General features: G+C 30.5%; 1 protein-coding gene across 2 annotated transcripts in view; it reads right to left on the reverse strand.

Moving 5' to 3' along the window:
* The window catches only part of LOC101893907 (pro-resilin), a 73185-nt gene extending 63324 nt beyond the window's left edge, over nucleotides 1-9861 (reverse strand). The window contains exons 1-2 of one of the 2 annotated variants that reach the window (XM_005177501.4): nucleotides 9843-9861; nucleotides 9111-9305 (exon numbers count right to left, since the gene is read on the reverse strand). In XM_005177501.4, coding sequence (XP_005177558.1) covers nucleotides 9111-9140 — 30 coding nt within the window. In that variant the 5' untranslated portion in view covers nucleotides 9141-9305; nucleotides 9843-9861. Of the gene's footprint in view, nucleotides 1-9110; nucleotides 9306-9729 lie in introns of both variants that reach the window. The other variant, XM_005177502.4, reaches the window with a different exon arrangement.
* Between the last annotated feature and the right edge of the window lie 7759 nt (nucleotides 9862-17620).

Genomic DNA, 17620 nt, shown 5'->3' on the forward strand with positions numbered 1-17620 from the left:
AATAAAAGAGGACTTTTCAAGAAAAAACTTAAACTTATGTTTTTTTTAGGTTTGAAATCCAAAAAAAAAAAAAAAAAAAAAAATTGAAAGGGAAATGTGCAAGCACGGCAGTAAAGAAAAAATTAAAAATAATTTATGGTCAAAAATTGAGAATTTCTAAAAGAATTGAAATGGTAATTTAGTGAAAATTTTGAATTTTTGAAGAAATAGTTGTTCTCAAGGACTGTAAGGACGATAATATTTGGTTTTTAAAAGAAACAATAATAAGAGCTATCAGACAGAAAATTACATTATGCAAGGACAACCAGGCCTGTGGAAAAAGAGGGTGGAAATTTTAAGGCAAAAAAAAAAAAAAAATTGGATGTTTTGAAAAAATATTGGCAAGAATTCTTGTGGAGATAGTAGTGTTTTTTTTTTTTTTTGGGAAATTTACAAGGACTGTTGGATTATAGTCCTGAATTTTTATATGGCATTTTACAGTTGCTATAACAAAATAACAAAACTACAATAATCGAAAACTTTTCGTGTTCTTAAGAGGTTTTATGGAGGACTGTAAAGACAATTATATTTTCTTTTAAAAAGGAAATTCTTTTAAAGATATTCGTGACTTTTTCTTTTTTTTTTGAACATTTTATTAGAGATGCTTCGATGAAAGTTTGTGCTGTAAGAACAATAAAAGTTGAAACTTAAATAATTATTTTAGAATAATTCCCAAGGACCTTCAAGGACTTTCGAGGCAAAAATATTAATTTTCAATGAAGAATATTACGAGGACTTTTTCAGTATTTTTAAAGAAATGTTTTACAAGGACTCTCCTAGAAATTTTAAGGAAAAAAACAAGGGCTCTCAAGCCAATACATGTGGTTTATTAGAGGAAATTCCATAAGGACTCAGGACAAAATTCTTGAATTTTTTACGAACAATTTTACAAGGTCTTCCAGAAGGATATTTTTTTAAAGAAAAATACATGCCTTTTTGGACAGTAGTGCTTAATATTTTATTAATAATTTTTTAAATTGTCAGACCAATATTGTTGAATTTTTAAAGCAACATTCTCCAAGGACTCTCAAGACAATAATAGGGGATTAAAAATATCTTCCAAGAACTCTCGGGACAAAAATCTGGAAATTTTAAAGGAACATTCCCAGAACAAGAATCGTGAATTTTTATTGTTACATTTTCCAAGGATTCCCAGAAAAATGATCGTTAAAGGACATTTAAAATACATTTTTCAGTGGCTCTTAGGGCAATAATTAACAAATTTTGAGAGGAATATTTTCCAAGGACTCTCAGGGAAATAAAAATGAATAAAGGCCGACTTGCAAAAGAAAAATTAAGGACTTTGTGGACTGTCGAGATAAAAATCGTGGTTTTAGGAGAAACAAGTTCCAAAGGACGTACAAGAAAATAATCTTCGATTTTTCAAAAAGCTCTCAGACAAATAATTCTCTTTTTTTTTAAATAGCCTCCACCTAACGGTACCTCCCCATATTCGGTATTTTGATGACTTTAGCGACAGTATTTACCGGAATTGTTTCAAATTTGTTATTTGATGTTCGTAATGGGAACTACAGTCTGTGACAGAAAATTGTCTATGCAGGTCCAGGTCTTCGTTTAGGCCCCATATATCAGTACCTCCCGATATTCGGTATTTTGATGATTTTAGCGACATTTTTCATCGAAATTGTTTCGATGACTGCTATTGTACAGACGGCCTTTTATAGGACTTCTGTAAACACCAGGACACCATTTTAAAGGTCTTCTATGGACAGAAGATCTTAGGAAGGACTTCTATAACCATAAGGAATTCTAAAAGGCTTCAATTTGTCGAACAACTTTTAATTTTCTTCCATAGACAGAAGGCATCTTCGAGGACTGCCGTGGACAGACGTTCCCTTAAAGGACTTCTACAGACCGAATACCTTTTAAGGGGCCTCTATGGATTAAAGACCTTTCAAATTTCTGCCAAGATGACCTTTTAAAGGACTGCTATGGATAGAAAACTTTTAAAAGTTCTTCCATAAACAGAACACCTATTCAAGGACTGCCATGATCAACGGGCTTTTTAGTTGACTTCTTGAGACCGAAGACCTTATAAAGGACTTTTATGAACACGAAGACGAAGTCTTTTCTGAACAGAAGAACTTTTAAAGGCTTCTATGAATCGAAGGCCTTTTAAAAGCCTTCTATAGGCCGAAGAGAACTTTTCAAGGGCTGCTATGGACATAAGGCCTTTGAAAGGACTTTTATAGACTGAAGGCCTTCTAAGAAAGGACTTCTATGAACAGAATGATGTTTTAATGTCTTCTATGGACAGAAAACGTTTAGAAATCTTCTAAGGACAGAACACTTTTCCAAGTTCTTCAATGGGCAGAAGACCTTTGAAAGGACCCCTATGAAGAGAAAAAATATTAAATAATTCCTATTGACGGTAAACCTTTTAAAAGTTCCGAAAAAGGACCTAAGATTTTTAAGTCTTCTTTTCAAAGTTTTCTTGGAATATCTTTTAAAGGTCTTCTAAGGACAGAATAGCTTGTCAGAAGACTTTTTAGAGTTCTTCCATGGACAATAGACCTGTTAAATGAAGTTCGTAATAGATACTACAGCCTAAGACAGAAAATTGTCTGTGCAGGGTCACGTCTTCGAATAGCCCCCACATAACGGTACCTCCCGATATTCGGTATATTTTGATGATTTTAGGTACAATACTCACCGAATTGTTTGATATGTCGTATTTGAGGTTCGTAATGGGAACTACAGTCTGTGACAGAAAATTGTCTGTGCAGCTCCAGGTCTTCATATAGTTCCGATATAACGTTACCTCCCGATATTTGGTATTTTTATGATTTTAGCTACATTTTTCAACGTTTATTTCAAGTTTCGAATTTGAATATAGTAATGGCTGATGGCAAACAAAGCCCATCTAGGTTCACGTCGTATAGACCCGGCATTTTTAAGATTTTAACAGTTTTTTTAACGGTTTTTTTTTTGTTTTTTTGAAATTTCCAAATTCGTTCCAAATGGTGGAGGGTATTCAAAGCTCGTCCCGGCCAAACATACTGGTTTTTAACTTGTTATTATTTATATTTTATAAATCGTTCTTCCCCTATCCTTTATCCTTTGCCAGAAAAAAATCCTCTTGTATATATTTTATATATTAACACATATTTGTCCAACAAAATCATGGCTGCAATTTTAATAAGCCCATTTACCAAACCAGACAAATATTTGGTAGCAATTTTCCTACCCCCAGCTCCTTCTCCTTCCTTCTCCCTCCCTTTCTCTGCTTGTGGGAATAACACACATATTTCCATATTTTATGCATAATAATACAATATATTCATATTTACTCTAAGCTATTTATATATATTTTACTTTTTGAGAATATACAAAAAAAAAAAAAAAAAAAAAAAAAACAATGGCCATAACAATGATAAACTGTAACCAAAAAACAACAACAAAATCTCCATAAATAAACACTAAGATCTACATAGAAAAAATAGTTTCGAGTAGCTGGCTGGCAAGTATGGACATTCATTTTTTATGATATGTGTGTGGATATGTGGATACGACATTTATATATCTTCCAAAATACCCAGGCACATGTCTGCAGAATTTGTATCATCATAAACTGTGACAGAAAAACAAAATAACTCCCCCTCCCCTCTGTCCCACCCAGAAGTAAGAGAACCATAAATCTCTTACAACAAATCATGGCTGAAGTTATAAAATGTCATGGCTTAATGTTAAGTGTCCCATCGCTTGTCTTGGCTTGGCTTGCCAGGAAAGAAAGGATATCATCATCAGCTTCCATTTCTTTGGTATATCAATGCCAAAGTCAAACATTTCTCAAAAAAAAAAAATTATGGAAATTCCAGAGAATTGCTACTCTACCGAGAAAACATGTCAATGAAGTTTAGTTGAGGCCATGTCAAGCTTTCATTTTCCCAGAAGAAGACCACAATCAACAACAAATCGGACCAAGACAGAGACATTTTTGCTCTGACAAAGAATATGTTTGCTAATTGGTAAAACAATTTTTATGTTTTCAATTTTTTTCTCTCTCCCCCACCCTCTCTCTGTCGCTCACTTTGACAAATTGGTGTTAGACCATAAAGCTTGCATAATGTCAAATATTGTCATTTGTTGCTGTCATCGTTATGACAATGGGAAAAACTATTGTAATTGAATAAATAAATTGTGAAAAAAATACAAAAATTGTGGCCTAAAAGTATGCAATACATTTGGAAGACCATAAAACTGCAGCCTGGAAGTATGCAAATAAAAAATATTTTATATAGATGTCACTGTTGGTGTCTGTGGCTAATATTCGGAGATGGTTGCGGAAATGAGTACTATATTTGTACGAAAAGTACTAAGTGGTACTAAATTTGGTACAATTTGGTATTGGTTGAACAGATAGTGCTGAAATATGAAATTTGATGTTAGGGTCGCTAATCATCTACGACCTGGACATATGGAGATGGTTTTGAACATGTCTACTATAATTGTACGAACAATACTAAAAAGTACTAAATTTGGTATTATTAAAATTCTGAAATTTGATATTTAGATTACTGATGGTATTTGTGGTTGAGATTTGCGGTGGTTTGGAATTGTTTACTATATTTTTCGTAAAAAATCCACGCCTATTATAGTCATTGAAAAAATATTCTTTTAAAATTCCACGCCTCTTGTAGTCGTGGAAAAATATTCTTTAAAAATCGATGCCCCTGCTGGTCCTTGAAAAAATATTTTTTTAAAAATCCATGTTTCTGCTGGTTCTTGAAAAAATATTCTTTAATATATCCAAGCCCCTTGAAGCCATTGAAAAAATATATATTTTTTTAAATCTACGCCTCGTGAAGTCATGAAAATAAATTCTTTTAAAAATCAACTCCTCTTAAATATAAAAGAAAAAATTTTCAAAAATCCACGCCTCCTGTAATCGTGGAAAACTATCCTTTAAAAATGCATGCTTTTTGAAGTCATTGAAAGAAAATCATTTAAAAATGTACTCCTCTTAAATATAAAAGAAAAAAATATAAAAAATCCACACCTCCTGTAATCGTTGAAAAAATATCCTTTGAAAATGCATGCCTTTTGAAGTCATTGGAAAAAAAAAAAAATCATTTAAAAATGTACGCCTTTATAGTCGATGAAAAAATATTCTTTTAAAAATATACGCCTTTATAGCTGTTGAAAAAAATATTCTTTTAAAAATCCAAGCCTCTGTTGGTCCCTGATAAAAGTCGCTAAAAGTCCTGAAGTCGCTAAAAAAATATTCTTAAGTCCCCGCCTTTGAAGTCATTGAGAAAAAATTTTTTTTTGAATCCCGGCCTTTGAAGTCATTGAGAAAATATTTTTTTTAAATCCTCGTCTCTGTACACACTTCTTGAAGATATTGAAAGATTTTTTTTAAATATCTACTCCACTCCTCTGGTCCTTGAAAAATATTTTTTAAAAATCTACGCAATTCTTCTGGTCGTTGAAAAAAAATTTTTAAATGTTGGGACTTGAAAAATATTTTTTTTTGAATCCACACCACTTGAAGTAATTTAAAAAAAATCTTTTAAAATTCTGCGCCACTCCCCTGTAGTTAAAAAACATTTTTTAAAGGCCACTTCACTGTTGGGACTTGAAAAATATATATTTTTTTTAATTCCACGTCTCTTGAAGTCATTGAAATAATTTTTTTTTTTAAAAATCCATGTCTCTTAAAATAATCCAAAAAATATTTTTTTTCAATTCAACCTTCTGTTGGTCCTTGAAAAAATATATATTTTTTAAAAATTTATGCCTCTTGAAGTAATTCAATTCTCTGTTGCGACTTGGAAAATTGAAAAAATATTTTTTTAAAAAATCCACGTTTCTTGAAGTCATTGATTTTTTTTAAATCCACGCTACTATTGTTCCTGAAAAAAATATTTTTAAGAAATCTATGCATCTTGTAGTCATTGAAAAAAATATACATATATATATTTTTTAATCCATGCCTATTGAAGTCATTGGATTTTTTTTTTTTAAATCCACGCCTCTTGAATTCATTGAATTTTTTTAAATCCACGGCTCTTGAATTCATTGAAAATATATATTTTTTTTAATCCACGTCTCTTGAATTCATTGAAAAAATATATTTTTTAAATCCACGCCTCTTGAAGTCATTGAAAAAATATATATTTTTTTAAATCCACGCCTCTTGATGTCATTGAAAAAATATTTTTTTTTAAATCCACGCCTCTTGAAGTCATTGAAAAAATATATATATTTTTTAAAAAAAATCCACGTCTCATGAATTCATGAAAGCAATATTCCTTGAAAATTCCTGAAAAAAATATTCCTTGAAAATTCACGCACCTTGAAGTCATGAAAAATATTTTCTTAAAATCCACCTCTACTTTGGTCCTTATTTTTTTTTAAAAATCTGGGAACTTTGTTGGGTCTTAAAAAATATTTTTTCTTAAAAATCCATGCTTCTGTCAGTCCTTGAAACGATATTTTTTATAACCCCCTTCTCTGATGGTTCTGAGAAAATATTCTTTAAAAAATCCACACCTCTGTTGGCCCTTGAAAAATATTTTTTTAAAAATCCACTCCTATGTTGGTACTTAAAAAAATATTTTTTTTAAATCCATGCTTCTGTAGGTTCTGAGAAAATATTCTTTAAAAAATCCACACCTTGAAAAATATTGGCCCTTGAAAAATATATTTTTTTTAAAACCCTACTCATCGAAAAAAAATATTTTTTTAAATCCATGGCTCTGTTGGTCCTTAAAAAATATATTTTTGAAAAATTACTTCTCTGATGGTTCTGAGAAAATATTCTTTAAAAAAATAGGTAGATCGACTTCACTCTTCGAGATATGAAAATCTTAGGTATAGGACAACCATTCCGAGGTGTTTAAAACTATTTGACCTAATCCAAATATATAGCCCCAGTGAAAAAAAATAAAAAAAATAAAAAAACCTTTTCTTTTGGCAAATTCGAAATGTCATCAATTTATGAAATAATCATCCAGAAATTTTATTTTCTGTAATTCATGCTTTTTTAGGGTATAAATAATTGTGTAGGATATAAAAATTGAACTTTATGGGAAAGTATTTAATCCCGAAGGATATTTTTTGTGAAATAAAATAAACATACTTGTCTATTACCAAATTCGAAATCTCATAAATTTATCAATTAATGCTCCAGAAATTTTATTTTATATAATTCATTTATTTAGGGTATATTAAATTGTAGTAGGGTTTAAGAAATTAGACTTTATGGTGAAGTATTAAATCCCAAAGGATATTCTTTAAAAAAAAAAATAAAAAAATCTTGTCAAAATTTGAAGTTTCATTAATTTTTGAAATAATTCTCCAGAACTTTTTTCCCCAATTCATATTTTTTAGGTTATAAAAAATTGTTGTAGGTTATAAAAATTGGACTTTATGGTGAAGTATTTAATCCCAAAGGATATTTTTTGTGAAAATAAAAAATTTAAAAAATCTTGTTTATTACAAAATTTGAAATATCATCAATTTATGAAATAATCCTCCAGATTTTTTTTCTGATTTATATTTTTAGGGCATAAATAATTGTTGTAGAGTATAAAAATAACACTTTATGGTGAAGTATTTAATCCCAAAGGATATTCTTTAAAAATAAAAAAATTCTTGTCTATAACAAAATTTAATTTAATTTCTGAAATAATTCTCCAGAAATTTTATTTCCCCCAATTCATATTTTTTAGGACATAAACAATGTTGTAGGGTTTAAAAATTGGACTTTATGGTGAAGTATTAAGTCCCAAAGGATATTTTTTGTGAAAATAAAAAAAATTAAAAAAAAAATCTTGTTTATTACAAAATTTGAAATATCATCAATTTATCAAATAATCCTACAGAAATTTTATTTTCTCTAATTCATATTTTTTAGGGCGTAAAAAAGTGTTGTAGGGTATAAAAATTCGACTTTATGGTGAAGTATTAAATCCTAAAGGATATTCTTCACAAAAATAAATAAATAAATAAATAAAATACAATTTTGTATATTACAAAATTTTAAGCTTCATTAATTTCTGAAATAATCCTCCAGAAATTTTATTTTCCCTAATTCTTATTTTTTAGGGCATAAAAAAGTGTTGTATGGTATAAAAATTAGAGTTTATGGTGAGGTATTAAATCCTAAAGGATATTCTTTATAAAAAAAAAACTAAAAAGAAAATATTCTTGTCTATTACAAAATTCGAAATGTTCTCAATTTATAAAATAATCCTCCATAAATTTTATTTTCCCTAATTCATATTTTTAGGGTATAAATAATTGTTGTAGGGTTTAAAAATTTGATTTTATGGTGAAGTATTTTACCCCAAAGGATATTTTTAACAAAAAAATTAAAAAATAAAGAAAATCTTGTTTATTGCAAAATTTAATTTAATTTCTGAAATAATCCTCCGGAAATTTTAATTTCCCTAATTCATATTTTTTAGGATATAAAAAATTGTTGTAGGGTATAAAAATTAGAGTTTATGGTGAGGTATTAAATTCCAAAGGATATTCGTTAAAAAAAAATTAAAAAAATAAAAAAATCTTATTTATTACGAAATTTGAAATATCAGTTTTATTTTCTCTAATTCATATTTTTTAGGGCATAAAAAAGTATTGTAGGGTATAAAAATTGGACTTTATGGTAAAGTATATATTCCCAAAGGATATTCAAAAAAATCATTTATTTCTGAAATAATCCTCCAGAAATTTTATTTTCCTTTATTCATATTTTTTAAGGCATAAAAAAGTGTTGTAGAGAATAAAACTGGACTTTATGGCGAAATATTAATTCCAAAAGGATATTCCTTATAATAAATATAAAAAATTCCAAATATCATCAATTTATGAAATAATCCTCCATAAATTCAATATTTCTCTAATTCATATTCTTTACATCCTCCCGGTATTGAATTCTATGATAATTTCTAATTATTTCTATTTAGTCATTAATATTGTAATTATGATTCTCGCTTCCTCTCTAAATGGCGTTTTAATTAATCCATTTGTTATTAATGACTATAAAATGCAAAAAAAAAAAAAAAAAACAATAAAAAAATATGAAAATAATAAATACTCACAATTAAAACAAAATTTTTCAGCGACATCATTGTTAACGTTGTTGGTGTTGTAGTTGTTTTTTTTTTTTTGTTATCAGCGTTTATGTTCCTTGTTCAAACGGCAGTAGGAGCAGCAGCAGCAGCGAATTTTTCAAAAATTAATTCCACTTATAAACACAAAATCCACACTCTTATATTTCAATATAAAAATAATTGCTATAAATGAAAATATGTATTAGAAAAAATATTTTATTTGAAAAACCAAAAAAAAAGAAAAAAAAAAAAAAAAAAATCGGAAAAAAATTGAAACAACTAAATTTTTAATAATTCAACACAGAGAACTAAAGTCGTTTGGTTAATAATGGTAATCCTTGTTCTACACACATACATCTATACATGCATATGTATGGCTATGTATGTGTGTGCTGTGTAAATATTTATTGTAATCCTTTATGGGTTTTTGGGGCTTTGTGGTTTGATTTCAACACTTGAATATTTTTTTTTGTTTTGTTTTTTTTTTCGCCACACAAATAGGTGTTTTGAAACACTTTCGTTTTTTTTGCGCAAATGTTGCTATTTTTTGTTGTTGTTGGCTTGGGAGCTTGGTATTATTCCGTTGTGGTATTCTTTTGATATTTACTGGTGGTTTAGTTTTTTTTCTATTTTTTATTTGATTTTTTTTTTTTTCAAAATAGGGGGCGAACAATTGTTTTTTTTTTTTTCTCGAATGGTGTGTATGCCTGCTTGGTTTACCGCTTTGAACAACACGTTGGATTTGAATTAGGGTTTGAAACAGCGATGCATTGCTTTTTATAACAATTACAGATGATGCTGATGCTAATGCTGCTGCTCCGGCCACCGCAGCAGCAGCAGCAGCGTCAACAACATGAACGTTAGTTGGAGTCAGAAACAATAGCCGCAGTTCGATCATCTTCATTGTGGCTTTGCAACGTCTCAACGTCCCGGCTGAGACACAGCGAACGTCAACGTCAACCAAATGCTGCCAATATTTAAACTGGAGTTGCCAACAGAGTAGTAGTGCCAAACTCACATTATTTTCAAATTAAATCAAAATCTCCAACATCATGGCCCACAACAACAAGGTGCTGTGCTCCTCTCCTCAAAGCATGGCTTAGAAACAGAAAAAAAGCGCCGTCAACAATGAAATGCTACATTAAGGCCACCTTATTCGCGATTGGAAACGGGAAAAACAATGCATTCTCAGAGATGTGGCACAGTGGGGGGTGATAAAAATAAAATTCTTAAAAAAAATAATTTTAAGAAAAAAAAAAAAATATATTTTCAAGGAACTGCCGACAAACGTCCTAATTTCGATTTTTTAAGAATCATATTCAAGGTATGGCACAGTGGGGGAGTTAAAAAAAAATTAAAAAAAAATAATTTAAAAAAAAATAATAAAAATATATTTTTAAGGAACTGTAAACAGACCTCCTAATTTGGATTTTTTGTGGATTTATGTGGCACAGTGGGGGAATTGAAAATATAATTCTTAAAAAAAGAATTTAAAAAAATAATAAAAAAAAATATTTCCAAGGAACTGCAGACAGCCCTGCAAATTTCGATTTTTTTAAGAGTCATTTTCAAGGACTTTTGCAAGGAAACAATGCATTCTCAGAGATGTGGCACAGTGGGGGAGTTAAAAATAAAATTCTTAAAAAATAAGAATTTTATAAAAAAAAAATATTTCCAAGGAACTGTAGACAATCCTCCTAATTTCAATTTTTTAGAATCATTTTCAAAGACTTTTGCAAGGAAACAATGCATTCTCAGAGATGTGGCACAGTGGGGGAGTTAAAAATAAAATTCTTATAAAAAAAAATTTTAAGAAGAAAAAAATATTTTCTAGGAACTGCCGACAAACCTCTTAATTTCGATTTTTTTAAGAGTCATATTCAAGGTTTTTTGCAAGGAAATAATGCATTTTCAGAGATATGGCACAGTGGGGGAGTTAAAAATAAAATTCAAAAAAAAAAAAAAAAAAAAAAAAAAATTAAATTAAAACAAATATTTTCAAGGAACCTCCTAATTTTTTGAAAGTCATATTCAAGAACTTTTGCAAGGAAACAAAACATTCTCAGAGATGTGGCACAGTGGGGGATGTTAAAAATGAAAAAATTCTCTGCATTCTCAGAGAAATAAAATTCTTAAAAAAAGAATTAAAAAAATATTTTCAAAGAACTGCAGATAGCCCTCCTGATTTCGATTTTTTTAAGAATCATTTTCAAGGAATGTTTTAAAAACATTACATTCTCAGAGATGTGGCACAGTGGGGGAATTAAAAATAAAATTCTTAAAAAAAAAGAATTTTAAGAAAAGAAAAAAAAATATTTCTAAGGAACTGCCGACAAACCTCCTAATTTCGATTTTTTTAAGAATCATATTCAAGGACTTTTGCAAGGAAACAATGCATTCTCAGAGATGTGGCACAGGGGGGGATGTCAGAAATAAAATTCTTAAAAAAAAATTAAGAAAAAAAAAAATGTTTCCAAGGAATTCCAGAAAGCCCTCCGGATTTCGATTTTTTTAAGAGTCATGTTCAAGGACTTTTGCAAGGAAATAATGCATTCTCAGAGATGTGGCACAGTGGGGGAGTTAAAAATAAAATTCTTCAAAAAAAAAAAAAAAAAAAAAATTAAATTAAAACAAATATTTTCAAGGAACCTCCTAATTTTTTGAAAGTCATATTCAAGAACTTTTGCAAGGAAACAAAACATTCTCAGAGATGTGGCACAGTGGGGGATGTTAAAAATGAAATTCCTAAAAAAATTTAAGAAAAAAAAAAAAAAAATAAATAAAACGAATATTTTCAAGGAACTGCCGTCAAACCTCCTAATTTCGATTTTTTTTTTCGAGATGTGGTACAGTGGGTATGTGTGGGAGCTAAAAATGAAAGTCCTAAAAAAATTTAGATTTTATTGAAAAATGTCCAAGGGTTCCTTTAGAAAATATTTTCAACGAACTGCAGGACCCCATAAATTTGATATTTTAAGAAACATATTCAAGGACTTTTTTTAGCAACATTTGCAAGGATCATCTAACTACTAACCAGTGACTTCTTCAAGAAACAAGTCCAAAAACTTTTTAAATTTATTTTTAAAGGCCTGTAGACCATTGAAAGCATTTTTAGGATTTCCTTTTTTGCAAGGACTTCTGGAGAAATACATTTAATGGAGGAGTTTTTTAGAATCCTTATCAAATACCAACAGATAATTTTGTAAAAAAAACTGATGGCAACCTACAGAGTAGTTTAAATAAGTTTTTCAAGATCCTCGTTCTTTAAAAGGTCATAGATTTTGGTTCTGGACTATACAGTAGATTTTTTAAGACCAAAAATTGGATTTTTTTAATTAAAAGTTTAAGAGGACCAAAACACTTTTATAATTTTTAAAAAGGTTATCAGAGCCAAAAAAATCAGTTATTTCTTAAAATATTTTTAAGAAATATTTTTCAAAAAAAAAAAAAAAAATAAATAAAATAAAAAAATGGAAATTTAAAAATCTTAAAAAAATTCCTAAAAATATCCCAAAAAATTATACAGTAGATTTTTGAGAAAATAATTAAATTACATCTTATTTCTTATATTTTCTGAATTTTTTGAAACGGATATCAGGGACAAAAGCAAATTTTTTAAAGTTTAAATTTTTAAAAATTAAATATAAAAACAAAAAAATAATTAAAAAATGTTTTGAAGATGTATTAAAAAGCCATTGCATAATGGACCACATCCAGCATTATCCTTTAACCCAATACCAAATTTAGTACCATTTAGTACTTTTCGTACAAATACAGGACGCATTTCCATACTCACGCCAATTTTCTCAAGCAAAGATACCACCAGTAATTTAAATATTAAAATTCATAATTTTATATCTACCCCTTTACCTAATAATCAATTTAGTACCATTTAGTACCTTTTCCTACAATTATAGTACAAATTTTCGGAACAACATCTCTATGGCATGTCTAGAAATGAACAGCGACATTTAACCAAATTTCAGATTTCCAGTTCAATCTGCTCACTATTTAGCTATTTAGTACATCTCGATCAATTATAGTACACATTTCCAAAACAGCGTCCATATCTAAATTCCAGACACCAACAGATACCTCAATATCAATTTTTGGGATTCCAGGTCTATCATTTCACCCAATACCAAATTTGGTACCATTTAGTACTTTTCGTACAATTATAGAACACATTTCCGGAATCACCTACACATACCAAAATTCCATTATTCAAGCAATATCTGTTCACCTTGATATTGGGTGAATTGTACCAAATATAGTAACATCTAGTACAGTTCGTAGACCTCAAAGACCTCAATATCAAATTTGAGGTTTTCACGCCTATCCCTTCTTCCAATAACAGATTTCAAGCACTATCTCTATATCCAATACCGAATTGTACGAAATATAGTACTATTTAGTACTTTCCGTACATGTTTCCAAAAAACCACCTATTTATCATAAACATATCAACAACAGGGACCTCAATACAAAATTCCAGCTTCATACGTTCATCCCAAAACCAAACTGTAGCTCTAAATTAAGTACCATTTAGTACTTTTCGTACAATCATAGTACACATTTTCAAAACAACCTTCATTATATCAAACGTACCTTCCACCCATAGCTTCACATACCAAATTGGAAATTTTTGACTCTATCCGTTCACATAATACCAAATGGTACCATTTTAGAAGTGTAGTACCATTTTTGGATTTTTCGTAATCTTAGGGTTCGAATTTCCAAAAACCCTTTGGGTGCAACTGCTCTGCACTCCATTAGTGTCTCTCATTCATTCAGAATTCTAGCTCATTCAATTTATAGTACCATTCAGTACTTTTTGTACAATTATAATACACATATCCGAAAACACCTCCATCTGTCCAGGCTACACATAAACATCATCCCTAAGACCAAAATCCGGATTTCAAGCACGGTCTGTTTACCTAATCCCAAATTGTACTATTTTAGAAGTATAGTCCCATTTTAGAATCTAACACCTTAAACCCTTTGAATTTCCAAAAACCCTTTTGTTACATCTATTCTTCACTCTATCAGAGATCCTCATACCAAATTTCAGAATTCTAGCTCATTCCGTTTGTCCAACACAATTTATTCTATTTTCAGTTCATTTTAGTACTTGTCGTACCATTTTTTCACACAAAATGTATTGTATATTTTACCCTCTAAATATTATCCAATGACTATCAAAATTGGTTGGCTACTGCTCTGCCCTAAACCCTAACTTCAAACGAAATTTCGTGCCGATTGTTCCACAAGTGTGACCTGTAAAGCAACAGGGATATCAGTGAACTTTTCTGTTTTTGGTCTCTAAAGATTTTGCAAACATCCCTTCCCCAAATTTAGGCAAAAATTTCGTGAGGATCAGGCCATAATTGCAACCTGTAGTGGGATTACAAATTACCATGGACACACATGAGTAGATCGACTTAGCTAGGCGAGAAGGGAAGATCCGTAACTAACATAATTGGTTTGAAATTGGCCCATATTTAAGCCCTCTGATGTGGCCCATTTCACCCTCTAAACATTATGCGATGGCCACCCAATTTTGTAGGCTTCTGCCCTGTCGTAAACTCTTACCTCATGAGAAATTTCCTGCCGATTGCTCCGAAATTGCGACCCGTAGAGCAAAGAAAATATCAGGAATTTTATCTGCTTCTGTTTCATTTCAACCTCTTAATTTTTTGCCATCATCTCCCCCAAAAATAGGCTTCTGTTTTTGACTCAAACTCCAAATTTAGGCAAACAATTCATGAGGATCTGGCCAAAATTGCCACCTGCGGCGGGATTACAAATTAACATGGAAAGATGGGGTGGCAGACGTATGGAAATACAGACGGATCGACTCAGCTTGGCTAGATCGGAAGGTCCATACAGACCACACTATTTGACGTAGAGCGTGAAAATTTAGCCGAATAATTTGTATTGTGTCTAGGATGGTTGGTATTGAAAATGAGATATATCGGTCCAAGTTTTGGTATAGTCCCCATATAACGGTACCTCCCGATTTTCGGTATTTTGATGATTTTTGCCATATTTTTTCACGGGTTTGTCTTAAAATTGGTATTTGTTGGTCATAATAGGTTCTAGCTCCGGTGGCCAAACATTGTATGTATAGGTCCTCGTTTTTGTCTAGCCCTACATAGCGGTACCTCCCGATATTCGGTTTTTTGATGATTTTTGTCACATTTTTTCATAGGTTTTTCTAAAATCTGGTATTTGTAGGTCATAATTGGTCCTGGTTCGTGTGTCGAATTATTGTATGTATAGGTCCACGCTTTGGTATAGCCCCCATATAACGGTACCTCCCGATATTCGGTATTTTGATGACTTTTTGCCACATTTTTTCACGGATTTGTCTTAAAATTGGTATTTGTAGGTCATAATAGGTTCTAGCCTCGTTGGCGAAACATTGTATGTATACGTTTTAGTATAGCCCTATATACGGTACCTTCCGATATTCGGTATTTTAATGATTTTTGTCACATTTTCCCACAAATATGTCTAAAAATAGGTATTTGTGGTTCATAATTGGTTCTAATGCTCCATTACCCTAAGGTGGAAACATAATGGCCCTACATTTACGCCCTCTGTCGGGCTGATAGATATACAAAAGAGGTGACCCATTTTACTCACTAAATATTATCCGATGATTATCCAAATTGGTAGGCTTTTGCCCTGTCCTAAACTCTAACCTAATTCGAAATTCCATCTCGATTGCCTTATAATTGTGACGAACGGAACAACTGCAAAATCTGTAAATTTTTCAGTTTTTAGTCCATTTCAACACCTAAATATAGGTTTTAATTCTGACCCTAACTCCATGCAAAATTTCGGGATCGATAGAATAATTTTCCCCCCACTGTGCCCCAATGCTCTAAGTGATGATCTTCTAGATTATTACCTAACATATGAATAAAACAATATCTACATCATCATTACAATCTCGGTAATGATCATGATCATCCTCATGAGCATATTTGAAGATGATCATCTTCTTCTTCTTCTCTATGATTTGTTATTCAATATGACTTGCCAACTCTGTTGTCATTTCCAACTCTGGCTTCATAACTTTCGGTTTCATTTGTTGGGGATGTGAGATTCAGATTCAATTGTTTTGCTTTCAATTTCAGTAGAAGCAGCAGCAACAAAAAGAAAAAAACAGCGAAATTCAAGAGCACAACACTCTCAATTGCTCTTTGGCGAGAGTAATTGTTTTTGGGAGGGAATTGTATTCAAACCACGATGGGAGAAGGAGCCGCTGCTTTGCAACAGACACAGAGGAACTATGGAAAAAAGTGATGATAATGATGATGATCATTATTATCATCATTATGAGCTGATGTGATGATAATGAGCATTATGATCTTTAGTTAGAATATTCATTATGAAATTGTTGTTACTTCGGTAATAATGATCTTTTGGTGGTTTTGAATCGCAAACCATTTAATTGTATCTTTACTTCTTCGCTATTTTTTTTTTGGTTTAGTCTGATGCTTGTTTGCCCGTGGTGTTTTGGAATTGAATCTGTGGCCATCTTCCCCACCTTAGTCGTTGCCTGTCTATAAGTTTCGTTTTTGGTTGCGCCTCATGTGGAGTTTTTATTTTTTTTTTTATTATATTAAACTATTAAATTCCAAAATTATTTGTTTATGATGTGAACTCGAAATTGAGATTGTGCTGTAATGTTATGATTTTTTGTTGTTGGTTTTTCATAATTATTTTGTTGATATTCAAATTAAATGAATGGATGGTGGAGTAATTACTTGTTGTTTGGCGAGCGTTCTCTGTGTGTAGGCCCATAAAGTTGTAGGCGGAAATGTTTTGGCTGGTTGTATCATTTTGATAGTGTTTCGAAGAAGTTTTCAAGATTTTAATTATAATTTATTTTTATTATTAAGAAAATAAAAATATTAATAAGAAAAAAAATACGAAATTACAGAAATGGCCTCCGTGAATGATATTTTTAGAACACATTTAAACAAAATGGACAGATATGCCATACTCATATCTCGTAAATTATTTGAAGTTTAGACTTGCGCTCAAAAGAAGTATTATAGCCATTGGATCGGACTACAAGTTCTCAGAAAAAATTATTTAGGAAAAACGTTGTTTTCATGGTCAAAAAAGTCGAAAATATAGAAAATTCAAATTTCAGCAGGTTTTTCGTAAATATGAACATTTTTATGGACTCATATCTCATAAACCATATGATACTTCCGCCGACTTCAAGAGGAGGACTTGTAGCAATTATCCCGAGCTATATTTGCCCTAAATATATTATGCGGAAAAAAACTTTGTTTTCATGGTCAAAAAGTCAAAAATGTAAAAAAACTCAAAATTCCGGGTATTTTTATAAATATGAACATTTTCATGGACTGATTTCTCGTAAACTATGTGAAACTTTAGCTTATCTTCAAAATAAAGTTTTTAGCAATTGTCCCGAACTGCAATTTCTCTGAATATATTATCCAGGAAAACCT

Source organism: Musca domestica, unplaced genomic scaffold (genome assembly GCF_030504385.1).
Source record: "Musca domestica strain aabys unplaced genomic scaffold, Musca_domestica.polishedcontigs.V.1.1 25, whole genome shotgun sequence".
NCBI classification, from domain to species: domain Eukaryota; kingdom Metazoa; phylum Arthropoda; class Insecta; order Diptera; family Muscidae; genus Musca; species Musca domestica.